The sequence below is a fragment of the Rattus norvegicus genome, chromosome 4 (genome assembly GCF_036323735.1).
Source record: "Rattus norvegicus strain BN/NHsdMcwi chromosome 4, GRCr8, whole genome shotgun sequence".
Taxonomy (NCBI): domain Eukaryota; kingdom Metazoa; phylum Chordata; class Mammalia; order Rodentia; family Muridae; genus Rattus; species Rattus norvegicus.
This window is the reverse complement of record NC_086022.1, coordinates 106,463,383-106,491,199: the sequence shown is the minus strand read 5'-3', so window position 1 is coordinate 106,491,199 and position 27,817 is coordinate 106,463,383. Positions and strand designations below refer to the sequence as shown.

General features: G+C 42.7%; 1 protein-coding gene across 3 annotated transcripts in view; it reads left to right on the top strand.

The window, feature by feature from the left end:
- Positions 1–27,817, top strand: part of Kcmf1 (potassium channel modulatory factor 1) — a 60,386-nt gene that overhangs the window by 17,160 nt on the left and 15,409 nt on the right. For all 3 annotated transcript variants that reach the window (XM_063286688.1, XM_039108353.2, NM_001128192.1), the window contains exons 2-3: positions 19,727–19,894; positions 22,873–23,012. In XM_063286688.1, the coding sequence (XP_063142758.1) occupies positions 19,864–19,894; positions 22,873–23,012 (171 nt within the window). In that variant the 5' untranslated portion in view covers positions 19,727–19,863. The remainder of the gene's footprint in view (positions 1–19,726; positions 19,895–22,872; positions 23,013–27,817) is intronic.

Sequence of the window (27,817 nt, the reverse complement as noted above, 5' to 3'; positions counted from 1 at the left end):
TCGGAGCGGAGGAGCACCTGCTGGGGTGTGGGGCGGCAGAGCTTGTGGACCACGGGGACAGTGAGACTGTATCGCTAAGCTCTGGGGAATTCTCAACACTGGAATGGGAGAACACCGGATAGAAGAGAGTGGAGAGGCCAGCCTGGTATCCATAGTAAGTTCTAGGATGGCCAGAACTGTTAAACAGAGTTCTTGTCTCAAAAGACGGGGTGGGGGTGGGGGTGGCTAGAGAGAGCGTGGTGCTGAGGAAGGAAGGTGGTTTTGTCCACATAAGTCATTTGGGAAGAGAGAGTCTCAGTTGAGAAACTGTCCTATCTGTGTCTCCTGTAGGCACATCTGTGGACTTATTTTGCTGATTGATGAGGGAAGACCTGACAGGTTTGGATGGTCCAAGATTGGTCTGTTACTGTGGCCCTCCTTTGGTTCATTGATGAGAGGACTCTACAGAAGGCTCTGCAGAACTGTACCGGTCCAGCTTGGAGATCTAGCTATGGGGAGTTAGTTTATTTTAATCCTTTTCTCTAATAAGAAAGGTAGTAATGGACGTTTGGGTTCTGAAGGAAAACAAGCACTGCAGCCTCCATGTGTTTCCTGTTTGCCACCCTCCTTCCTGCTATGGTCCAGAAGAGCTGAATCACCACACGGTAGTTACCGAGGGAGGCCTACAGTTCAGATCTATGACTCAACTCCAGACCATATTCTCTCTCCTTCCATGCTCTGGCATGAGAGAATAGAAGATAATTTACCAGTTCCGAGATACACTGAGGTCAGGTTGCCACAGTGGGTAGAGCTTTCCTACTTATGCTGAAGTTTTTCCTCAGCTCTGAACAGTGGAATTCTAGGTGAGACTTGGATGACTGCCTGGCTTTACATCCCGTTTGGCCACTGACTGACCTAGGCTAAGTTACTTAGGTCTCTGTGTATCATTTAGTATAAAAGATATAAATTTTTAGCAGTCTTGGAGCATGGTTTTGTGTGCTGGTTATTGTAGATAAAGTATTTAGACTAGTACCTGGCACATAGTAGATTCTTACTGTTTTTAGCACGTAAGCAAATACCCTTTTAAACAATTGTTTTAAATACCTTGCTTTTAAATTGATAAAATGTTTCCGTGTACAACACACTTTAAATGTGCATTCATTTATGGGATGTTCATAGAGTAATTAATATATATTATTACTTACTATTAATAGTATTAGTACTATTAATAGTATTATTATATATATACAGTACTACCTTACATATTTTTTGTGGTAAGCTTTGCTTTTATATTTTATTTATTAGTAGTATCTTCCTGTGCCAGAGGACAACTTTTGGGCATGACTTCTCTCCTCTGACTGTGGAATCTGGAGGTCAGACTTAGGTCAGCAGGCTCACAATAAGTGCTTTGCCCTGACCCATCTTGCTGGCCCTTTCAGACAGTTTGGCTAAGTATGGCTGATCTAGAGCTAAACTAGAACAGTCTGACCTTGGACTGTACTTCTAAGTGGTGAGCTTCTGTGTGTCCCACCACACCCTGGATACACTTCTTTTCATAAGATATTGCCCCTGTCTGTGAGGGGTTTGCATTCCAATGGTCAAGGAGTACAAGAAGACACACTCCTGGGTATTCCTGTGGATTAACATACCTTCTCTATGTGAGTTCAGGATTGTTGTGGGTGAAGGCTGGGAGTTGAAAAGTGTAAAGTGACTTGCCCGAATAGAATAGAAGCAGAATTCCATCCAGGCCAGTGAGTGTAAGACCAAGGGTAGAAAATGTAGGAGAATAACAGTTGTGAACAGTTGTGCTGAGGGAGCACAGTGGTGAGGTGCCTCTAGTCTGCACCAGTCCAGCTCACCAAATCGATGGCTTTTCACACTGGGTTTATACATAGCTTTGAATGACCATCCTTGTAGACTCTTGTCTTTCCTTCGTTATGTGGACATGATAGATATGTTTGGACATTGATGGAGAAGAAATGTTTACTGGTTGAATGGTTCAGTGTTAACTCTGTAGATGGTCAACCTGCAGTTGAGAGGGGGTTACTTGAAGCAGCTGTCACTTTTCTCTGTTGTGGGTTTTGTTGTTTCTGTTTTTGAGAAAAGGTCTTACTATAGAGCCCTGGCTGGCTTGGAACTCAATATGGGCACTCTTGGTTTCCTAGGTTTCAGATGTGTGCTGCTGTACCTTGATGTGGAATTTTTTTTTTTTTTTTTTTTTTGGTTCTTTTTTTTCGGAGCTGGGGACCGAACCCAGGGCCTTGCGCTTCCTAGGTAAGCGCTCTACCACTGAGCTAAATCCCCAGCCCCTTGATGTGGAATTTTTACATTGACAGATTAACACACATGTGGTATTCTTTGCTGTATTACACACCTTGAACACAGCATTTTACCCTGTTTGGTGGTGAGTGCTCTGCAGTTCTAGGATAGAGTAGAAGCTCATGGATGTGTGAGTCATGAACTTGACCTTGCAAGCCCAGATCTTTGGCTAGGACAAGCCTATGTATGTATGGTGTGCAAGGTGTGGGTATCATTCCTCAGTTACCTTAATTTTGGAGACATAACCTGGACCTCACTAGCGATTTGGCTAGCAATTCTTGTTTGTGGTGGTGTGTGCTGCTGTTACTTGTTTGGGGATTTTTTTTGTGCCTGTAGATCAGGGTGTCCTCCATTGCTGCACTCCTGCCACTGCTTCCCAAGTGCTGGGCTCACAGGAGAGAGGTACAGCTTCTTAGCAGTTTTTTCTGGCTGGTTGTACACACTTGGTTTATGTACATACTTAGTTTATATATCGTTTCGTCCTCCATGTTCCCTTTAAATGATACCTAGGTCCACAGATTTATTTTTAGAAAGGATATTTTATATAGGTGCTAAATATTTTACAACACTTCTATCACACCAATAATGTTTGGTTGCCTAAGTGAGCCCTGGTGACACACTGTCTCCCCTCGTGGTCACTGATGTGAATCTCTTGGAGCCATTCTTTCACAGTGCTTAGAGATGTTGGGTTTCTTATTACTTTTCTGTAATAAATTTTCTGGAAGTTTTCTATAAATAAATCTTATTCTCATTTTTAAAAAAAGAAATAACCAGAAACCCTACTAAAGAAAAACGAAATATTGTTTAATGTCTTTCTGGGCTAAAGAGATGGCTCAGCTGTTAAGAGTACTTGTTACCTGCCCTTCTAGAGGACCTGAGGTCAATTCCCAGCATGCATGTCAGGCTGCTTGTGTCTATAACTACAGCTCCAGGGATCCAGAGAGAGCCCTCTTGCTTCTGCAGGCACCCAGACACAAAGACACAGAAAAACAAAAACAGTGTCTTTCATAATATTAATGCTCAGCCTGGGGCGCAGTCAGTAGTAGTCCGAGTTGCTGCCAGCATTATCTCCAAGGACCAACTCAAGGCCATCACATTCCAAACTGTTGCATTGCTGGTGATGTGTGTATTAAAGCCTAAAGAAATACTCAGTATCTATATGTAAAATGGAGTTAGTACCTATGTTCAAAAGAAGTACAAAGTTGGTTTTTTTCTGTTGATACATTTGGAAGTCATGTGAAAGGTAGGGAGTTCCAGTTGTCATCACACTGCAGGCATTGACTAACTGGCAGCCACTTCCCGAATTCTAGGCAAGAAGCACTGTGACAGCCATGCTTTCATAGCACCTCTTAGGAACAAATATCACCCACAGCACTAACCACTGGTCAAGTGAGGGTAGTAAGATAGGAAGCACGGTGACTTTTATAAATAAACATTTTATAGGAACTTTAAAAACCATGTTTTGCTACTATTTTATACCTTAAAATCCCAAGAGACTCCTTAATTTTTTAGTTATATTTTTGTTACTTTTTTTAATATGTAGTGGTGTACATGGAGGTCAGAGGACAATATGCGGTTCTCTCCTATGTGGGTTCCCTGACTCAAACTCAAATCATTACTGAGCCACCTCAGCAGCTTACATTTAAGAGGTATTGCGCACGTGTGCCTGCGTGCGTGCGTGCGTGCGTGCGTGCGTGCGTGCGTGCGTGCGTGTGTGTGTGTGTGTGTGTGTGTGTGTGACAGTAGCACACACAATGAAGATCAGCGCACAACTTGCATGCATTGATTCTCCTCTTCTTCCACCACATGCTTCCCAGATATTAGCTGAGTCTGTCAGGCTTGGCTGAAGCTCCTTTACTTACTGAGCTGTCTCATCAGACCCCAACTAACTTAATTTGTAATTTTGTGTGTGTGTGTGTGTGTGTGTGTGTGTGTGTGTGTGTGTGTGTGTGTGTGTGTGTGTATACGTGTACGTGTACACACACATGCACATGTGCCACACCAGAAAACAGCTTTCTGGGAGTCCGTTCTCTCATTGTATCACCTGAATCTGGAAGGTCAAACCCAGGTCTTCAGGACGGACAAGTCTCTCTACCTGCTGGCCACCTTGCCAGTTCTGGGGTTTGTTGTTGTTCGGTCAGGTTTTTTCAGATGGGCTTTAGCCAAGGCATGTAGCCAAGAACTTTTAATCACTGAGATTACATACATACATGGACTACTGTGCTCAGCCTGCACTTAGGATTTCTTCAAGCCTCAAAAAGCCAGTGAGTGCTATGTTTGAGAGGGGTTTTGGTTTGTTTTTAATTAAGACAGAAAAAGCAAAGCAATTTTGAGGGAATGACTTGCAGAAGGCAAGGAGGTGGGAAGGTAGAAGATACAAGAGGGGTCTGGAGAATGAATCAGAAGGCATGAGACCCTTATGCTGCAAGCAGAACTTCGAGGGACCTTTTCAGAGAAGCATCAAACTTTGTGGTCTGTTTCCTGTGAGTACTTAGAATTGAATGTTGCTTCTATGTTAGTTAACAGAAGTATCTGGCCTTGATCTGTAGCATAAAATACAGTGTAAGAAATTTTATGGTACTTATAAAATAAGCACATAATAGAAATAAAGTTGTAGGATAATCACCGTATTTACATATAGTTTGAATATCCCTTCCAGTTTAAAGAAGTTGTGGTCTAGCTTGCAGATGTGCACTGCTGACACACAGAGGGACTTTGCCCATGGCATCACTGTATCCAGTTACTTCTAGACAGTAAAAGAGTTACCATTTACAAAGCACTTTCCCTTCTAGAATCTGTAGCTCTGTGACTCTCTAGCTCTTTGGTGTTTCTTCTTATTTTATTTTTGTTTTTAAGAGACAGGGTCTGACTATGTAACCCAGCTAGCCTATCCCTAATTCAAGTTCCTTCTGCCTCAATAGCCCATTTTTTTTTTGTGCTTTGTGAAGCAGAATGACTTTTTAAAATTTTTTCAGCCAAAACACTTTTTTTTTTTTTTTGGTTCTTTTGTTTTTGTTTTTGTTTTTTTTTTTCAGAGATGGGGACCGAACCCACCAGGGCCTTGCACTTCCTAGGCAAGCGCTCTACCACTGAGCTAAATCCCCAACCCAGGTCAAAACACATTTATTTCAGTAGATGGAGATGTTTACCATAGTTTACTGCATAACTACTAATGTAGTAAAAAGATTGAGTTAATGAGGTGAGTTAACTATTTCAAATGTTGTTAAAATAAGTGAGGCACTGTCTTCTAAACAAGTTAAAGACTTCTCACTTGTAGATCTCAAGCAGAACTATAAAAGAAATCTTTAATAAAAAATGATTTGAGGGGGGCTTGGTGTTGGTTAGTATCTTCACACATTGCACTTCATGTAGTGAGATGGGGTCTCACTGCATGGCTCTGGCTATGATGGAACTTACTAGGTGGACCAGACTGGACTTGAACTCATAGAGATCCTCCTGCCTCTGCTCATGCATATCTGTAACTTCAGTTTAAGGGTTATTGGGGTCAGTAGCCAGACAAACTCTGCGGCCTTGCTAGCTTAGCCACAATGGTTCAAACTCTAAATAGTGAGAGACTGTTGTTGTAAAAATATATAAAATAGAAAGGAGTAACGGTGTGTCTTTTTCCCTACTTGGTCTGCGCCGCGGTGTCCCAAGATATCTGCTAGATATCTTGGCGGAAACACATCCCAGCCTCACTTTCCTACACTCAAACCCCCACATAAAAGAACATACAACACAATAATATTTGACCCAATTGGTAAGATATAATTGCCCACTTAAACATACAAAGCCCGGTACCATCCATCCCTTGAGAACATTAATAACAACCTGTAAATACACAGAGCAGAATCTTAACATCACCTGCCATCTTGTCCTGCCAAGGCTTCTCTCTCTCTCTCCCTCCTGTCTCTTCCTCTCTCCTAGTCTCCTCCTCTTCCTTCAAACTTCTCTCCAGCCCATCCTTCCTTCTCATCCAATGACAGGCCTCCTTCTATCCTGTACCTGCCCCTCACCTGTACTTTACAAATTCAATGGAGAGGTGGTTCTGGTGAAGTCACCTGAGTCCTGAGTACGTGACTAGGCAGCTGTCCTTGGGGCAGTGGAATTATCATCAAAATACAGTAACTTCAGGGCAAACCACAACAAGAGACTATCTCAAAAAATAAGGTGATAGATCTTTAATTTCATCATCTAGGAGGGCAGAGATAGGCAGATCTCTGTGGTTTTGAGGCCAGCCTGGTCTACATAGTAAGTTCTGTGATAGCTAGGGCTACATAGAGAAACCCTGCCCCCAAAATACATGGGTGGCTGGATGGGTGGGGTGGTGAGCCTCCATATGTGTATACAGGCAGCACATTGCACGTTTTCAGAGAAACATCTTCATTGTCACATGAAACAAAAGCTTCACCAGTTTCCTGTGTGTCCTACTCTGTTCAAGTTGACACCTGAAGTTGGCCATCGCAGTGGAATATCTAAAAACAAATGCTCACGGGAACTGGAAGTAATGTTTGTGTTTTTATAAAAGATAGAAGTAACGTACACCAGCTGTGTGCAAATGCCCAAGGATGCCAGAGGGTATTCACTCCCTCCCCACAATCAAACTGGAGTTAGATAAGTGGTTCCAACCCTGTTTGTGAGCTGCCTGGGGTGAGCCCCCCGGTGTGAGCTCTGGGAACTAAACTCTGCTCCTGCAAGAGCAATAAGCATTCATGACCACAGAGTCTTCTCCCCAGCCCCTATGTTTAAGTGATTTTAAAGTTCTAATTTTATTTATGCTTTTAGTGATTGTTTCCTCCTGCAGATTTATTTTGTTTTGCATGTGTTTTGCCTGAATGTACAAATGCACGGTTCTTTGTTGCATTTCCTATGCATTCCAAGACTCTTGGCCACTTGGGCACTTGGCTCAGCATGTGCTGGTATACCCTCAGCCACTGAGAACCTCCCGCGGTTTCACCTGTGGGAACTACAATGATTGGCGCTGCTACTTTTGGAGGCCTTGTGTTCTCCCCCAGCTGAGAGAATTGATTACATCATTGCATGTACAAATTGCCATTTTCCTAGTGCTGATGGATCTGCTTCAGTTAGCTTTGTCCCGTTTTCACAGGATTCATAATTCCGAACTGATTAATTCATTTGGCCTCTGGTTTAGATGGAACCTGTTTCCCCTAAATATGTAGAAATTCTTTCAAAGCAAGTTTAAGTTTTAAGTTTGTTCTTTTTCTATTTTGAAGATAGGGTTTCTCTATATAGCTCTGCTTGTCCTGGAACTCAGAGGTTCATCTCTCTCTGCCTCCTGAGTGCTGGGATTAAAAGTGTGGACAACCACACTGGCCTAAGTTTGTCTTCCGATGATGATGGTGGTGATGATTGTGATGATTGTGGGGAGAGAGCTAATACCCTCTGGCATCCTTGGGCATTTGCACACAGCTGGTGTACATTATGCCTATTTCTATTTTTTACATCATCATCATCATCATTGTGGCAGCAGTAGCAGTAGTTGTAATATGGGTGTTGTATGCCTGTGAATATTCTTTGTACACCATATGCCTGCAGTACCCACAGATAACAGAAGAAGGCATTGATTTGGATCCTCTGGGACTGGAGTTAAGCACTCATGGTTGTAAGCCACCATGGTGGTTTTGGGAATCAGACAGGTACTCTGCTGTTAACTGTTGAGTCACCTCTCCAACCCTGTCTTTTAAAGCTTGAGGAAGGGCAATTCTGTTCCAACTTAAAACAGGACCGTACAGGTTAGGTAAAAATTCTTGCAGCTGCTAAGAGAAGAGGTGGGGGGAAAGTCATGCCTTTTAAGGTAGGTGCGAGATGCAATAGAGACTGCTTGTTAAGACACAAAAGCATCATGAGTGGAAGTGGGCTATTGGCTTCATGTAGGTTAGATTGGACTCTGTGGTTGAACTAGTCTTGAAGTCCTGATTTCCTGCTTCAGCCTTCCTCATTTTTTGGTAACAAACAGATACTGACTCAATTGTAAAAGAATTATCTTTTAAACTAAGTGTCGTCCTCTTTGCTTATTTTCTTAAAGTACATTCTTCAGTTAATATATAGCTCTCACTCAGCTTCACTTGTTGTCAACATTTTAACATTAACTTGGCACAGTTGTCAAGATGAAGAGATGAGGCTGGGTGTGGGGCTCAGTGATAGAGCACCTGCTTAGTGTGTGCAGGACCCTGGGGTCAATCCCCAGCACAGAAATAGAAGGTAAATGCCCTATAAACCACAACTGATAAACCAACATTGTTGCTGACAAACTCCAGGCTAGGATTTAGGATTCTACCTATCCAGATCTCTCTCTCTCTCTCTCTCTCTCTCTCTCTCTCTCTCTCTCTCTCTCTCTCTCTCACACACACACACACACACACACACACACACAAAAGATCCAGGATGTTAATGTTGCTTGGTTTTGAACTTGATGCAGTTCTCGTATCCCCCTAGTACTGCTCCTAGCTCTTATGCCTAACCCTAAGCTCTTATGCTTAAGACACAGGCAATGAGGTCTCTGTTTTAGGTTACAGGCTTGCTCTACACCACACACACACACACACACACACACACACACACACACACACACTTGTTTCTTAAAAACAGAAGTGGAATAGACCAAATAATTAATGAAAAATGCAGCAAGAGAAAAATGAAGAATTCAGGAGTTGCTCCCACAGACTCATTCCCAGAACTGAGTAGACAGTTGCAGGAGAATCACAGCGGTTGTGGTTGTATCTGCATTGAGGCTGGTCTTCCCATCTAATGTTCATCTTCCTGCTAGTGTCCTTTCCTCAGCAGCAAAAGAAATGTACAGGGCAGTAAGAATAGTAGAAAGCCAGTACTTGCCCGGTTGTGGTGGTGCATGCTTTTAATCCAGGACTAGGGAGGCAGAAGCAGGGGCTTTCTTGAGTTCCAGGACAGCCAGGGCTACAGAGAGAAGCCCTGTCTCAAAAAACAAAAACTAATGCTCCCTTGCTTTAAACAGACAACTGACCCACCTTACAGATTTATATACCTAAAGAGAACTCTAAAACACGGTCAGTAACAAGTAGGGTTCCCCTGAACTTTTCCGTCTTTAGTCTTCTTGTACCTTATAAATGAGAGGTACCTGACAGAGATCTCTGCTAGAGACCAGAGAGGAGGGGTCTGATACAGCACTGTGCCATGGAGGTGACTGGGCAGGTGAAACAGTATGGCAAATTTGTAACCATAAGAAGGCTAAAAAGAAGTCTGCTAACAGGGCATGCTGCTATGTGGAGTTAGCTTGTGGGAGGTGGTGAAGGTGTACATTGACCAGAGTGCGGGCAGTGGGCAAGGCTGTTCAGAGATGTCCAAAACCGGATGGGTTGCAAGGCACAGGCCCTTCACTCTGTTTCACTTCTCTGTTCTTTCCTGGACTGTTTGTTATTGGGGTTCTCATGAGCTTTGCTTGAACTTGATCTTTTTATGAATGAAAACAAATCAGAAAACTGTAGCACTTGATATTTCTCTTATCAAGAAAGTATTTGAATGACATTCTTTCTCTTCATTAATGCTTGGTTCCGATTTGTACTTTGCTCTTATGGATGGTTTCAGTTTGCCTGTATTGTGTAGAAAGGCCTTGCCTACCAAGATGTAATAAAAATACTCTCATATATTTGAAATTTTTTATTAAAAAAGCACTTTTAATTGTGAAAAAATATACGCCTTTTGAGTGTAGCATTTATACTTATATATGAGAAATATGTCTTGCATTGGAAGGAATGTCTAGAAGGGTATATATTTTAAAAAGAATAAACTGGATGTGCTAGTGGACACCTGAGTTCAAGGATAGCCTGATCTACATAGTGAGTTCCAGGCCAGACTTTGTCTCCAAAACCAAATTAATGCCAAGGGGCAGAGGGATAAAACAAATATCCTCGGATCTAAGTATTTCCATCAAAGAGCCTCTCGTGGTCCACTTCCTAGCCATGAGCTTAAATACTAGCTCTCTGCTAAGATATCACAGTTAAGCCCACCCCACTTCCAGGGAGAAAAAGGACAGTTATACTCTTAGATGCTGCTGGGAGAAGGAACCACAGCAGTTTACCCTCAGTCTCCTTGGGAGCGTCTTATTCTTTGAAGTCCTTGCACAAGACCTTGGAAGCTCAGGCCCCACCACTGAGGGAGAAGGATTTGGTTGGACTGGAGTTTGGCTGGGCTTTCATTGGCTGGATTTGTAGGCTGTAGTCAGGAGGTGACTGTTCACTGTGGCCCACTTCCACCTCCCAGGTCAAAGCAGGACACTTCCTTGGAGCAGAGTCCTCTCTCTCCTAGAGGCAGTGTGGGGACTTCATCAGTGAACAGGGGAAACCAACCAAGTCCAGATTAATTAGACCTGTGTCACATTCTCTGGACTCTATTCTATCTATATTCAGGTTAAAGAGAATATATACATTATATGTGCACACAAATACTGTGTATAATCACTTTTAAAAATCTGAGTTAATTGTAATCACATGTAGTTATGAAAATGCACAAGGATCTCAGTAACTGAGCAGTGGTACAGTATTAAAAATACTGTGGTGTCTCACACCTTCAATCCCAGGAGGCAGAGTTTGAGGCCAGCCAGGTCTACAGAGTTCCAGGACTACACAGAGACACCCTGTCCCCGAAGAGCAAAACAAGAACTATGCTAATACATTGGTGCAGTGAGAGTGCAGAACATTTCCAAGGCTGTGAGGAGTGTGTTGCTCTTGAATAAACACCCAATGGCCTTCCTCTCTCACTGTTCCCCCGGTCACTTCCTTTTATGTGATTGTCTTGTACATATGAAATTGACATGAACATTAAATTAACAAGTTCACATGCCCCTGTGTTTAGAGGAAATACACCAGGTTTCCTAGGAGCCTCTGGCTAAAACCTTTTCATCAAGGATTGCTCTATAGCTTTTTTATGTCCTTATCTGTTGAAATATAAGTAATTAAAGTTACATCCTAAGAAAATATTATAAACATATAGATCACAGTGAGTAGACTGTCGTCAGATTGGCCAGCATGAGTCAGCAGCACTGTAACTCATGACTGAGCTGTGCCTTTTTCATATGTTAGGAGCACCGAGCAACACTTCAACTTTGCTCATAGGGCCACTTTAGCAGAATCACCAATACAGAGTGCAAATGATTTTTTTTAAAGGGAATCATGGCATATCCTAGAAGAAAAAGTACCCTGGTTTGCAGTGTGAATGGCGAAACAAAAAGGCAGAACATCACCTTGTTTGAATTGAGCCAGAGACCTGAGCTCTCTCATCGCAAACTTTTAAGCTACTCCAGGTGTCTGCCATTGACTATGTGTTACCATAATTGACGTGTGCTTGTGCATACATGTAAAGAAAGCCAGTCTATCTAGAATGCTTACTGAAGTAAACTGAGGCAGTTAATAGGATGGGGTATAGAGGACATTGAGGGTTCCGATAATGTTTGTTACTGCATCTAGACCATTCCTTACACTGGGTCTGTTTACCTTGTGAAGACGAAGCTGCACTTTTGATTTGTGTCTGTTCCTGTTGGTTACGCCGTAGTAAACGCTATAATTCTGCCATGGCCGTGGGATCTGGGTAAAGAATATCATCACTCTGGGTCAGACTTTGGTTTTTGTCTTCTTGCTTGGTTTCTGGTGGTGGGGAATGAGGGTATGGCCTCATATGTTGTAGACAAAGTGCTCTGCCACTGAGCTCCATCCTCCGGCCCTGAGTCTGCCTCTGCTCCCACGTGGAACTGTAACCTGACATGTGGCTGTCACCTGCTACTTCCCTGTCTTCTGGTATTTTCATTGCTGATCTTTTGGATGGGATCTAGTGGTCTCTACCTCCTGCTCTATTACTCACCTCAATCCCCTGGAGCTGAAGTTAAAGGAAGCTGTGAGGTGCCTACAGTGGGTACAGGAAACTGAACTTGGGTCCTCTAGAAGAGCAGTCTTAACCGCTGTGCGCAGGCAGTCCTCACACTGTCTAGTCTTCCTAGCATTCCTAGCTCACGTGTGCTTGGAAGAGCTACTCAGTGACCAGCAAACTTGACTCGTTTCTACAAGAATCAAACAAGTATGAGGTTCAGAGTCCAATTCTGGGGACCCAAAACAAAAAACAACCATAGTTTTAATGAATAAGTTTGCCAGGTCAACTGTGTTGCCCATTTATGCCTCATTGTAAATCAGTTCTCCTGTCACCAAAAGTCGTCTCTTGCTCTAATACAGGCTTGGTTGCCTGGCTCCATCCCCACCACCATAGAAACAAAGCTTCAGAGCAGGGGTGGAGATGCACGTTAATCCCTGCACAGGGGAGGCGGGGCAGAAGGCTCTCTTAGCCTGAGGCCAGCCTGGGCTCCACAGTGAGACCCTGTCTAGGAAAAAAACAACTGAACAAACAAAAAACAGAAACAAAAGCTTCTTAAGAATTCCTCCAGGCTGAGATGAGGCAGTGTGTCTCCCCAGTATTGATGAGACAGTTTAACCACAGGCCAGTACTGTCCTGCACGTACAGCTGACTGTACTCAGTGCTCTTGTGTTGGTTTGTGATACAGGGGATTGAACCTGGCCTTCTGCGTGCTGTGAGGTGCTCTTCCACTCAGGTTGCACCCTGTCTTGATCTGTTGGCTGTTCTTTCTCAGCTTATCCCTTTTTGCTGCTGGTATTGGATTTTTGCCTACATGATTTAGTATGTCTTCTACATTTGTACATAACCATACACAGTGACGTAGTATTGTTGTGTGTTTTAAATTTTACTTGGAGTGGAGGCTGGAGAGATGGCTCAGTTTTGGTAAACGCCTGTCTGCCTTGCAAGCACAAGGGCCTGAGTTTGAATCCCTGGCACTTGTAAAAGATGATCCTGGCTGGGGTTGGTGTCAGGGTGAGAGAAGGCCGAGACTGGTGGGTCTCCCTTGTGGTCTGCCCTGGAGTTATCTGTATTTTGATGCTAATTCCACTGCCCCAAGGACAGCTGCCTAGTCACATACTCAGGACTCAGGTGACTTCACCAGAACCTTCTCCCCGCTGAATTTGTAAAGTACAGGTGAGGGCAGGTACAGGATAGAAGGAGGCCTGTCAAAGGACAAGAAGGAAGGATGGGTGGGAGAGAAGTTTGAAGGAAGAGGAGGAGACTGGAACAGAAAGGAGGAGGAGACAGGAGGGAGAGGGAGAGAAGCCATGGCAGACAGGACAATATGGCAGGTGATGTTAAGATTCCACGCTGTACCTTTACAGGTTGTTACGAATATTTTTAAGGGATGGATGTGTATTGGGCTTCATATGTTTAGGTGGGCAAATATATCATCAATTGGGCCAAAGGTTAGTTATTGTGTTGTGTGTTCTTGTATGTGACGGTTTGAATGTAGGAGAGTGTGTGGCGGCTGCTCTGAGCCACCACAGAGTTGGGATGTGTGTTTCTGGCATGGAAACCTGCCTTGGGAACTGGATAGGTAGAGAGATTGCTAAAGGCTCAGAGAGAGGCCTTCAGCAGTATGATATGGGATGGAGCAAAGCAGGTGAGAGGCTTTGCTGACTGAGAATTAAGATATCCAGCAGATATCTTGGGACACTGCAGTGCCGGACCTAGAGCGGGTTCTAGACTTTTATTTTTTATATTTTTACAACAACAGATCTCTAATGCACCGTGCGTTTATTCATGGACCTTGTCTTTTTTTTTTTTTTTTTTTTTAAGGGGTGGGTGGGGTGCTGGAGAGATGACTCAATAGTTAGGAGCATTGACTGCTCTTCCAGAGGTCCTGAGTTCAATTTCTAGCAAGCACATGGTGGCTCACAACCATCTGTAATAGGACCAGATGCCTTCTTTTGTGTGTCTGAAGACAACTGCAGTGTACTCATATAAATAAAATAAATAAATCTTTTATTAAAAAAAGTGGATTGGTCATTGAGGTAGGCCTCTGACCTCCACATGCCCCACCACCACCACCAAATTTATATATCTTCGTGGTGGTAGCTGGTTAGTTTGAAGTGTTGTTTTTAGTTCTTTGGGTTTGTTGGCTTTGTTTTTATTATTTTTAAGACAAGCTTTCTTTATGCAGCCCTGACTTATAGACCAGGCTATCCTTGAACAGTGCAGAGATCACTATAAATGTGTCCTTTACTCTGCATGTGTTGGGGTATAGTGTTTCAAAATTCAGCTACATGCTAATGTCAGGGCCATGAGTTATTGGTTCCCATGCTGAACAGGTCCTTACAGACTTCTTTATATGTTTGAAAAGACGAAAGCTAAAAGGCTATATATTCAAAAACTGTATTGATTGTTATTAGGCAGTGATCTGTCTGCAGGGTTGAGGCCAGATGAGAAAACTTTAGATGAAGAAGACAGTGGGACTGGAGAGATGGCTCAACAGTTCAGAACTGAATTCTCTTCGAGAGGACCCAAGTTCAAGCTCCAGCACAGCATAGTGGCTCACAACTACCTCCAAGATCTGACACCCTCACACAGGCACACAGGCAAAACACTATCAGAAGGTGCTGTAGGAAGAGCTGGCTCTGTCTGCAATCATCATCCTGTGAAAGGCATCTTCTATAAGCACCAACCTCGGGAAATTCTTAACTAGGCTGATGGATCAGGCTTTTAACCTCAGCTGTTCAGAGCCTGAGGCAGGAGGCTTATGTTCGTGACTTACCTGGGTCAAAATGTTCATACATAGTGTACTTTAATCATGGTCACTCTCCTGCTGCCCTCCCCGCCCCATCTCTTCCTCTTCTAGAATGCTACCATAAGGTTGTTTCTCAAGAAGTGGAAGTGGAGAGAACTGACTTGAAAGCTGTCCTCTGACCTCCAATATGTGCTGTGGCACAAAACCCAACACAGACACACAGACAGACACATATGCACATACAATAACACCCTTGAAAAGCCAACTGCATGCAGTTTCCTGATCCCTGCAGCTCCCTGAGGAATACACATAAATTAATATTTTAAAAAAGAGAGACCCTGAAGTATTTTCTCCTTTTGCAAGACAGTTTTTATTGTTTATCTTATTTTACTTTATTTCCTTCATAATTCCTTAGCTAGAAATGGGGAAAGCTTTCTGCTCCTGACTCTGCATGTGAAACAGTATAAAATTTGTCTTAGATTCCTTAAGCAGAATCACCTGCACACCTGTTGGGTCTTATGCCACAGCACACTTTGGAGGTCAGAGGATAACTTTCAAAAATCAATTCTCTCTACCATGGGTTCCAGAGATTAAACTCAGGTTGTCAGGCATGAAAGGCAAGGCAAGTGCTCTGACCTGCTCAGCCGTCTCCTTGTTCAGGGTTGCACTCTTTTTCAGTTGTCTAAATGCAAAGATCCTCTTGGAAGATGGCCTTTACCATTATAGTGTTTTTAGTAGCATTTTCGCAGTGAGGTTCTGAATATTCCGGTTTTTTTTTTGTTTTGTTTTGTTTTGTTTTTTGTTTTTTGTTTTTTTGTTCTTTGTTTTTTTCAGAGCTGGGGACCGAACCCAGGGCCTTGCGCTTGCTAGGCAAGTGCTCTACCACTGAGCTAAATCCCCAACCCCAATATTCAGTTTATTGTATGGCATAATAAGCTTCCTTTTAAGAAAAGTCACACTTGGAACGATACATAGGCCTTATAGAGATAATACTGATTAACAACCTGGAGTTTTCACTTTAAAACGCTGTGGACAAATCTCTGTGATTCCAGCAAAGGCCAGCCAGGGTTACATTATGAGAATCTGTCTCAAAAAACAAAGGACCTGCTGGAGAGATGAGGGCTTAGCAGTTAAGAATTCTTGCTACTGCTCTTTCTGAGGATGTAAGTTTGATTCCCAGTACCCATGTAGGTGGTTTACAATCAGTCTTTTGTAACTCTTACTCTAACTCAAGGGGATCTGATATTTGGGACAGTGGTTATTTTGATGCCCATAATTTAAAAATGATAAAAATTTTGAAAGCCACAATAACTGTAAGCAAAAAAAGAAGAAAACAAAATACAAACACCCCCCCCTTTTTTTAAAGATTTATTTATTTCATGTAATGAGCACCCTGTTGCTGACACAACAGAAGAGGGAATCAGATCCCATTACAGATGGTTGTAGCTACCATGTGGTTGCTGGGAATTGAACTCAGGACCTCTGGAAGAGCAGACAGTGCTCTTAACCACCGAGCCATTTCTCCAGCACCATCTTTTTGTGGATATGTGTACAGCTGCCCACAGAGGCCAGAACAGCATGTTGGATGTCTTGGTGCAGAAATCCCTGGAGTTGGTTAAAGGCAGTTGTGAGCCACCTGATGAGAGTGGTGGGAAATGAGCTTAGGGTTTCCTGAAGAAAAAGCAAGAGTGAGGGTGGGAGTAGGTGGGTGGTGGTCTGCCCTGCCCTGCCTTATTTGTCATCCCCAAACCCCACCCCCCACCCCGGTCTTAAAGAGTTTTGATGCTGTAAAGAGACACTATGACCATGGTAATTCTTATAAGGAGAACTTTTAGTTGGGTCTGGAGTACAGTTTCAGAGGTTTAGTCCATCCATTATCATGGCCGGAAGCCCAGCTTGCAGGCAGACATGGTGCTGGAGAAGGAGTGGAGAATTCTACATCTTGATCTGCAGACAACAGAAGGAGACTGTGCCACACTGGGCATAGCTTGAGCATAGAAGATCTCAAAGCCCACCCCCACAGTGACACACTTCTTCCAACAAAGGCACCTCCTAATGCCATTCCCTATGGGCCAAGCATTCAAATGTGAGTTTATAGAACCATACCTATTCAAACCACCATACCCCAGTTCCATGAATCTAATAGACGTGGCCTATATATTAGTCAACATGACATAATATGTGACAAAATGCAGCAGTTTGGATGAAAATGGCCTCTGTAGGCTCATGTTTGCATGTTTGGTGAAGTGCTTGGATTAGGAGGTGTGTAGCCTTTTTGGAAAAGGTGTATCATTGAATGTGGCAGGGTGGCCTTTGAAGTTAAAAAAAAAAAAAAAAAAGCCCTTGCCCAGTGACACCCTTCCTACCTGCCTGCAGGTCTTTCTGAGGATCAGGATGTTAAGCTCTCGGCTACTCTGAACCACCACCTCTGTGCTCTACATAGGTGCCTCTGAGACTGTGAGCAAGCCCCCAGTTAGTGCTTTTATTTATGAGCATTGCATTGGATCTGGGGGTGGTATCATATGCCTTTAATCCTAGCATTCAGGAAGCAGAGGCAGGCAAACCTTGAGTTTGAGAGAAAGAGTTCCAGGTTGGCCAGAGCTACACTGTGAAACCCTGTCTTTAAAAAAAAAAAAAGGAAAAGATACTAACGTTTCCTTGATCGTTGTATCTTCACAGCATAGAACAGGTCTGCATTACTTCTGCAGCTCATTCACTATCTCTCTAGCACTGGTATTTAGCTTTGCAGTGCCATGGCTGTCTGCTCCTCCTCCTGCTGTTTCTGACCTTGCCTTCTCATCTTCAATGCATGTGTAATTATTGGGCCTCTGTTATGTTAAGTGGCCTGGTTTGTCTATACTCCCTTCTTCTCCCCCCACCCCCGTGTATTTGTGTGGTTTGTGTATACATACATGTTTGCATGTGTGCTGGTGCAAATACAACATATGTAGAAGCCAGAGGTCAACCTCAGGTATCTTCTTCAGTCTCTTCCCCACCTTCTCACTGATTGGCTGGCTACTGGCTTCTAGCAAACGATCCTCCTGAGAGTGAGTGCACTCACTGCTCTCTATCTGGGTGCCAGAGATCTGAACTCAGGTACTTCTTGTGCCAGCTCCCTAGCCCCTAACATTTTTTAAAATTGTGTTTAAAATCTTTTAATGTCTTTGAATACATTTTTACTAATTTGGTTCATAAAGGCTTTCTGTCTTTGATTAGATTTATTCATAAGCTTTTTTTTAATGGCCTGCCTTTTATTGTGGCACTAAGTATATTCACACTCTTGTCGTGATCATTAGCCATCTTTAGAATTTTCCCATCATCCCAAACTGGCACTCCACCCAGTAGACAGACACTCCCTATCTTCCCTTCCCCACCTCCATTTATCCAGCCCTTGATAAACAACTGTCTTCTTTCTCTGTGAATTTGACTAGTGTAGGTAGAATCATAAATTGCTTTTTTTTTTTCAATGCCTTTCTATTTTGGAGTGAAAAAAAATACCATTAATGTTAAGCTGCCATTGTCTTGTTTGTTTGTTTGTTTGTTTGTTTGTTGTTTTGAGGCAAAGTTTCTCTATGTAGCCCTCAGTGCCCTGGAATTGTAGACCAGGCTGCCCTCACAGAAATCCACCTGCCTCTGCCTTCCAAGTGCTGGGACTAAAGTATGCAGCACCACTCACCTCCTAGCTAAAGTGTCTTCTTTCTTATCTAGCACACTGGCCCAGGAGTTCATTTTGAGTTCAGCTATATATATGAGCTTTTTACATAAACAAATATATCATGGTTTCATTTTGAGTTCAGCTATATGAGCTTTCTGCATAAAGAAATGTATCACATGCAAATACAGGCATTTTCTATTGTTAATCCTGCCCTTTGACTTTTCAGTTAAAATTTTTAAGAATCATTTTACTATCTGCCTCTTGAAGTACCACCTATTTCCCTATATCCCACCCCCTTTAGGTAGGGTCTCCCCTTGTGGCCTTGGCTGGCCTGGAATTCACTGTATAGACCAGGTTGACTTCACACTCAGAGTGCCCACAGTGCACTTTGTTTAAACATACTAAGAATCCTTGTACACCTTTAATCCCTGCACTCTAGAAGCAGAGGCAAGTGGATCTCAGTGAGTTCAAAGTCAGCCAAGGTCCAGCTACACAGTCAGACCCTGTCCTCACTCTTTGTTATTTAGGAGTTCAAAAAAGTTGGTGCATATCTATAAACATATAATCCCAGCACCTTGGAGGCTGAGGCAGGAGGATCATGAATTCAAGACCAGCTTGGGCTTCCTAGTGAGACACTATGTAAAACAAAACCGAAGAATTGGTATTTAAGTATTTGCTATCTGTTTCTGATATGAACTTACAATATGGTTGTGGTGTGTCTTTGTGTGTGTTATAGTTTAAATGTACTTAGTTCTTAGGATTTTATACCTGCCAGATACTTGGTGGCATTTTGAGCCATATGGGCTGTGAACTTATAGAAAAAGCATGTAATTACACCTTTTTCTGGGATCACAAGCTACTTTGAACAAGGGCTTTTACATTCTTGAAATATTTGGAGACACCCCTCATCCCCATAGCATCTCACTGTCTAGTGACCTATGAACTCTTAATTTTGCTCCAACCACGCACAACTTGAGGTCATCTTCATTAGGATTGACCTTTCTAAATAAGGAGTTTACCGTACTTCGAGGATTGCTTGTTTCACATGTTTTTGCTGGTCATGTTTGAAAGGCTATCTGGGCCAAATGAGCCTTTGAGCATTTACACAGTTGATGTAGTAAGTAACCTTTTCTAGCTGCTAATTGAAGGTGCTTCTTCTTGTTTTATAGGTGTCAGCTGTGATGCATGTTTAAAAGGAAATTTTCGAGGTCGCAGATATAAGTGTTTAATTTGCTACGATTACGATCTTTGTGCATCTTGTTATGAAAGCGGGGCAACGACAACAAGGCATACAACTGACCACCCGATGCAGTGCATATTGACAAGGGTAGATTTTGGTAAGTCCATTTATCATTCAAGGGCTTTCTATGGTTATGAAAAAGCAAAACATCCTGAAACTATCCCCATAAGCCTATCCAAGGGTCCAAAGTCATTCAAACTAAAACCATCTTCCCTGTGTCCCTTCTTCTGTCTCTTGGTTATAGTTTTCTTAAGAAGCCCTTTGAAAAAAATCCACAGTGGTGAAGGATTAGGTAGAGCTTCTGTGGAAACAAGCAGTGAAGTCAGGCTGGGCTGTTGCTAATAGCATGCGAGTGCACTGGCAGTCAGTTAGGAACGCTGTCTGCTTCAGGACCTAATTACTTAACTAGCCTATACCCTTATAACAGTCTTTGATTATAGCCTTCCTGATGGGCATGAAGCACTGTCTCAAGTGGTTTTGATTTGATAGTTAATGATCCAAGCATTTTTTCTTAATGCTTATTAGCTATTTGTATATTTTTGAATAAAATGTTCAGATTCTTTTCCCATTTTAAAAAAAATACATATAATGCCTTTATTGCTTAATTATAGCCGATCTTTATATATTAGATACATTTCCTTAACAGATAGGTGATTTGCAAAAATTTACTCCCAATCTGTTGTCTTCTCACCATCTAGGTGCTGTACTTTGGAGTACAGAAGTTTTGCTTTGAATGCCTAGTTTGTTCTTTTTAATTACTTGGTGCTCTGAAGTCACCCAAAGCACACAGCCCAGGCTAAGTCACTGGGAAGCTGTCTTCTGAAGGTTCCACTTGGTCTGATTTAAATCATGCACTTAAGATCAGTTTGTTTGTTTTGTTTTCATTTTGAGACAGGGTCTCAACTATGAAGCTAGATTGGCGAACTCACAGAAATCCTCCTGCCTCTAGCTCCTGAGTGCAGGAATTAAGATTAGGTTTTCACGTGAAGTTGAGGTAGAGGGTACCCAGCTGTTCTGGGATCATTGAACTATCTATCACTTTTTAGTTTTCTTCTGGCTTAAAATAAGTTGCCCATAAACAAAGGCTTACATAGGACAGTCTTGGGTTGATGTGTGTGGCTGCTCATGACAGGCCGTGCTGTCTGCACTTGCAACGCTCTGTAGACACTGCTGAAAGGTCTGCTCTCCTGATCCGGTTCCCATTCAGATCAGAAGTGCACACTCTGGGTCCCTTGAGTTCCTCTGAGTTTTAGGAACACTGACCTTTTTTTTTCCACAGAAGCCAAGTAGATGTTGATAGTGATTGTGTAGAGCTTACAGATTTGTTTGAAGAGTGTTGCTATTTTGGTATTAAATCTGATCCACGAACATAAAATACCTATTTATTTTAGGGCTTTCATTTTTCTCTATAATTCCCAGAGAATAAAATATATTTCATTAAACATACTCGTAAGTATTCTTTGGCTGTTGCAAATAAAATTGATTTTATCTTTGGGTTATTTGTTATAAATGTTATTAAAAAACAACTACATAAATCATATAACTATGTTGCTAAATTGGCTTATTAATTCTAATATATGATTAGTTCTAACCTAGTGGATTCTTTTTTTTTTTTTAATTAACTTGAGTATTTCTTATATACATTTCGAGTGTTATTCCCTTTCCCGGTTTCCGGGCAAACATCCCCCTCCCCCCTCCCCTTCCTTATGGGTGTTCCCCTCCCAACCCTCCCACCATTGCCGCCCTCCCCCCATAGACTAGTTCACTGGGGGTTCAGTCTTAGCATAACCTAGTGGATTCTTAAGACTTTGTTTTATTTCTTTTCATTGGATGCTTTTTTTTTTTTTTCTTCCCTTCGGAGCTGGGGACCGAACCCAGGGCCTTGCGCTTGCTGGGCAAGCGCTCTACCACTGAGCTAAATCCCCAACCCGGCGGATGCTTTTAATTTACTCCAGAGAAATACTGAATAGAAGCAGCAAGAGAAGAGACCCTTGTCTTGTTCCTCACCTCAGGAGAAGGACATTTATTCTTTTACCAGAGATAGCATGATTGTAGGTTTGCCATTTAATGGATAAATCAATTATTTTTGGCACTTACTGTTGTTTGTTTGGATTTTTGTTTTGCTATGTCGTTTGTTTTTGAGACAGGGTCTTACAATTCAACTTAAGCCACCTGGATTTGCTTTGTGGCCTAGCTTGGCCTTGAATTCATGATTTTCCTGCCCCTGTTTTCCAGGTGCTAACATTTCAAGCACTTACCACCATCTATCCTTGCCTTTTTTTTTTTTTTTTTTTTTTTTTTTCCTCCCCTCGGTTACAAGAAGTCTACCTTGCAAGTCTTATGCAAACACACATATATATGCACACATGCACATGACACAGATACATATGCATACACACACATATATATATCCACACCATGTACATATATACATATATAGCAATGACACTTTGAAGATAGTTTAAATATCTCTTAAGAATTATTATCTCTCTCCTACCCACCTCATTTTGTTTTAGGCAGGGTCTCGTGAGAGGTGGACAACAAGCAGATTCTAGGATTATCTTTCCAGGCACATTCCCAGTGACTTAATCTCTTTAACCTGGCCTTGTCTCTTTAAGGTTTTGCCACTTCCCAGCAGTACCATACACAGGCTAGAGACTAACTTATCCATGGGCTTTGGAGGAACACTCTAAACTATGGCTTAGGGAAATGTGTTTGCTTTGTTTTTCCTTTCTTGCTATGTAGAGAAAAAAAATTGGAAGAGTGTCCTAAGTTTCATATGGAAATGAAGGTTTTTATAAATGTTAAGAGTTATTAAAACCTCATTGAAATCAAGCTTCCAACTGTAATCTTACACTCTTAAATGCACCCCATCACACAACTATACTCCCTTAATCCCAGCAGGGGCAGGCAAAGTTGTGAGTTTCAGGCCAGCCAGGGTCATTTTAGAAAGCAGAGCAGATGCAGTGGCACTTTGAGCCACACTGTTCCCTTCACACTGCGTGGACCTGACCGTATTGTACACTTGAGAAGGAGCATGGGCATTCCTCAGTGCAACTCCACTTTGTTTTTCAGATTTGTACTATGGTGGGGAAGCTTTCTCTGTAGAGCAGCCACAGTCTTTTACTTGTCCCTATTGTGGAAAAATGGGCTACACGGAAACATCTCTTCAAGAACATGTTACTTCTGAACATGCAGAAACATCAACAGAAGTGGTAGGTGAAACATTTTGCTAAATATGATGAAATAAATATGTTACTCCTGATGTTGCTAAAACTAGGCACTGTCGTCCTCTTGCATGGTATAATGGACTGTGTAGTAATAAAAAATTATTTCCAACAGCAAATTTTAGATCCCTAAGACGCTGCATTTCTTCCAGGTGCCTCATCAGAGGCAATGGAGAAGGTTGAAAGGACCCAGCCAGCCTTCTTGTGCCTTTTTAAAGGGTTCTTGTATTGCTCTGTGCGTTTTTGTTCTTTTGTGAGGAACTTTTCCTGGGGGAACCTGCAGCTCTTTACTTGTGGACTAAGTAGTCCCGGACTGGTCTTCCTTAGATTTCACCACATCACCTCTTAGCTTCCCAGGTCAGAACTCAATGCTTCTCAGTTCTTCCTTCCTGATCCCCCATCCCACACTCCCCCATGACTAAAAGACAAATACCTAGAATAAACTATGAAGTCTAGGGCTGGAGAGATGGCTCAGAGGTTAAGAGCACTGTCTGCTCTTCCAGAGGTCCTGAGTTCAATTCCCAGCAACCACATGGTGGCTCATAAACATCTATAATCAGGTCTGGTGCCCTCGTCTGGCCTGCAGGCATACATGCAAGCAGAAAGCTGTATGATTATACATAAATGTTAAAAAAAAATATGAAGTCTAAACTTGAAAACTTTGAACATTTCTTATTTATCTCACATCTGAGTCACTATGCTTCTGACTTTAAGCAGTGATAAATACACCCAAAAGAGTTTCAGAAATGAGTTCATTCAATCAAGATAGTGGATTGCAGGGAAGAACAGATCAGGGGTTGGGGATTTAGCTCAGTGGTAGAGCGCTTGCCTAGGAAGCGCAAGGCCCTGGGTTCGGTCCCCAGATCCGAAAAAAAGAACCCCAAAAAAAAAAAAAGATTTATTTATTTGGGGTTGGGGATTTAGCTCAGTGGTAGAGCGCTTGCCTATCGAGCGCAAGGCCCTGGGTTCGGTCCCCAGCTCCAGGAACAAAAAAAAAAAAAAAAAAAAAGAACAGATCAAAGGAGACTATCGAGGGGGACAGTAAAGGAAGAGAAGGGACTAAAGGGAAGAGGACGGGATGTGGCTATGGGGTATGTGAGCTAGAGCTGACTTCTTGGTGACATTAGGTAAAGTGAAGTGTCTGTGTGCAGCTGTAGATCCTGACTTTGGAGAATTTGCATACATGTCAAACAGTAATTCTCTACATGCACTTAAAACGGGTACCGTTCATTCAGAGAAACAAAGCAGTGCTCTGAGGGCCTGCACAGATGAACGCCTGGCCAGAGGCCGCTGAACAGGTTAATTTTCACTCCCAGGGACAGTGTCAGTTTTGCTCCCAAGTTCTATAAGATTTAAAGGTGGAGGTTTGATTAACTTCATCTGATCCTCAAACCAAATTTCCCTTTAGAGTACACCAACCAAGGGGACCTCAGAGCACCGTTGTCCCACTATTCGTTGGCTCTTGTTCTTGTTGGATAGCTTTGCTTCCTTTGTGCCATCCAAGGTCATAGCACAAAGAGTCCTGACACTGTCTGTCCCCATCCCAACTGCTGGAGAAACTTTTGGTCATTTTTCTGTTTTAATTTCTGCTGGATCTTTTTATTTAACTAGATGCACTGAGTTCCTTAAGGAGAACTGGACATCCCTAAGGTCCTTGACGCCAGCAAGCTCTGGTGTACTTTGATTCCTTGGGTGGGCAATTTAACTATACCATTTACCACATTCAGGATTGGGTAATCCAGACCTTTCCGTGGTTCACTCATCTTCATGAATAAAATCAAGGCTAAACTTTTGGTAAAGCAACTATTGTTGTTTACAATCCTCCATTCTGATAGTGTGGAAACTAAGTACCCACCATTTACAGTTTTACAAGTTTGTTCAGTCACTTAGCCACATTACTTTCCCAAAGGATCCAGTACCTGGTCCAGGGCACCATTCTAGTTTTTCATATTTGTTCTGTGGGCTATGTTTTAATAATTTCTCCCTCCTTAGCCCTTAGTTTTTACATGAGTATCAAATTACACTGCAGTAACCAAGCCCCAGAAATTTCAAAGAGAAAAATCGCAAGCAGACAAGGACTTTTGCTGTGAAGGTGCAGGGTCATGAATGTCTGGGTCATGCCAGGACCTGCATGTGTGGCCTACATACTAGTGTCGATTCCAAAGGAGTAATGCCAGTGCCACACCGTGCTTCTGTCTACTCTCTTGTAAATGTGCACATCACCTCTTAACCTACAGTGTTTCGTTGTAGGTTAAGCCATGCAGTTGTTTGTTTCGTGTTTTTGTTTTTATCAAGATAAGGTTTCTCTGTAGCTGGCTGTCCTGGAACTCACTCTGTAAAGGAGGCCTCAAACTCAGAAACCATCCTGCCTCTGTGTCCTGAGTTTGGGATTAAAGGCATAAACCACTGCCCAGCCCATTTTTGTGTGTCTGTTTGTTTGGTTTGTTTGATTGGGTTTTGGGGTTTTTTTTGGGAGGTGGGGGGAGTGGTTCCCTCCATCATTGTGTGTATCCTGGATATTGAACTGAGCTCAGGTCATCAGGATTGGCAGCACTTGCCCTATCCCAAACCAGACATTCTAAAATTGAATCATAATCAAGAGTAAATCCCTTTATTTTGAACTGCCCAATTCATTATTGTGCCTTTATTCCAGCAGGACTGTAAGTGTCCTCAGACCAATTCCTACTTTGCCATAGGACTTAGGACCCATGCCTTCTGATAATCAGCATTCCTTTGGAATGCTGTAGGGCTGTAAGAGACTCTGTCATCCTAAACAGTTGCTACATCTCACTGAGAGTTGGAGTGGCTAGAAAGAGCGTGTGTACATAATACATTTTGATCATATTTCCTTATATTTTCTCTCATCTCATACCCCATCTCAACCAGCTTGTACTTAATGTTATTATTATTTTTAAATCCAGTAAGTTTCATTGGGGTCTTTAAAGGAATATGGCTGAGGACTGTTTAGAGGGGCATAGGCATCTTACCAGTGGTTGTACCACAGAAGAAAGTGTTTATCCTTCCCCCATTGTTTTAGTTAGGGTCTTATTGTTATGAACAGACACCATGACCAAGGCAAGTCCTATAAAGACCAACATTTAATCGATGCAGGCTTACAGTTTCAGAGGTTCAGTCCATTATCATCATGGCGGGAAGCATGGCAGAATCCAAGAAGACATGGTGCTGGAGAAGGAACTAAGAGTTCTACGTCTTGATCCGAGGGCAGCCAGAAGAAGACTTTCCTCCTTAGGCAGCCTGAAGGGGTCTCTCTTCCTCCCTGGGCAGATATTGAACACTTTTCCCCAACAAGGCCTGATAGTGCCACTTTCCATGGACCATATTCAAACCACCACACCCATCAGTCATTAACTGCTATGAATTCTGAAGGAGGGCAGGGTTTGAGTCCTCCTTCCTTCAGTGGCAGAGTGTTGACAGCTCCAGTCTTTAGCACAAACTAGACTTGTCTAGGGCTGTCTGTGAGAGGGGAGAATAGCAGGGTAGAGAATAGAGCATGTAGGAGAGACGGAAGCAGGAGCAGGGCATAGAGGGAACATACGAGAGTGGAAGGGGCGCTAAGGAGAAGGAGTAGAATGCGAGGGAAACCAATGAGCTGGAGAAAACGAGAACTGGGATGCTCTGTGTACTTTAAAACATAACAGGTACTCATGATATTTATTGAAGGAGCTTGGAGGCTGGCATATATTTTGATACACTGATAGATGCTACAGATAGCCATGAGTCCCTTCTGCTAGAGACAGATGACTCCTTTCGTTAGAGGGGACCTGGCCTCACAAGTTTCTGAGGAATGCTGGCTTATCTCTAACCACCAGAAATCCTCCTGTAGTCCACATGAAGCTCACACCATTCCTGGATGTTTGGGCTGCCTCTGGGGTTTGGGAATTGGGAGTTTCCTTTGGACCTAAGAGTGCCCTCTGATGCCTCCACGTCTTCCCTACCCATAGACAGTGCATGGCGTTTAACTGAGGTCGAGCACATCCACCTCCTTGAGCATTTGCCGTGCCCAAAGAGAAAACAGTCCTTTCTTGTAGCCTCTGAACTATGAGGCATGAGTCATCAGATGCGAATGCTTGAGAGCAGCAACTACAGAGGCTAGAAGAGGGCATTGGATTCTTACTGGAGGGGTGTGGGGGAAGTGGGGGGAGGTGTTTGGTTTTGTAGATGGTGGAGGTTTTTTGGGTTTTTTGTTGGTTGGTTGGTTGGTTGGTTGGTTGGTTGGTTGGTTTTTTGTTTTTGTTTTTTTATTTTTCCTTTTTGAGGCTGGCCTAAGAACTCAAGAAATAAATCCACCTGCCTTTGCCTCTCGTGTGCTGGAATTAAAGATCTGTACCACAATGCCCGGAACAAGCATTATATTACATGTATGTATGTAAGTGTTCATTTGCTGAAGTTAAAGAATTCCTCGAGTTGAGTATAATGGTTCTTCATAGGAACAAATGCAACACATAATCGGTACACATAGATGTCAGGGTCGGGGAGACAGAACTGTAGCTTATTTGACTCAGTGAGAGGGCAGTGTAAGAAGTAGTCAGCGGAGGCCTTGAAAGTTTGTGGTTTTGAAAAGAATGGGAAGGAGACAGCATAATTCATAAGGAAGAGACACAACCAAGATGCATTGTTAAGAAGAAAATAACTGGGCTGGAGAGACAGCTCAGCAGTTAAGAACACTAACTGCTCTTCCAGAGGTCCTGAGTTCAATTCCCAGCAACTACATGGTGGCTCATATCAATTCCCAGCAACAGTGTTTACATATTTAAAATAAATCTTTAAAAGAA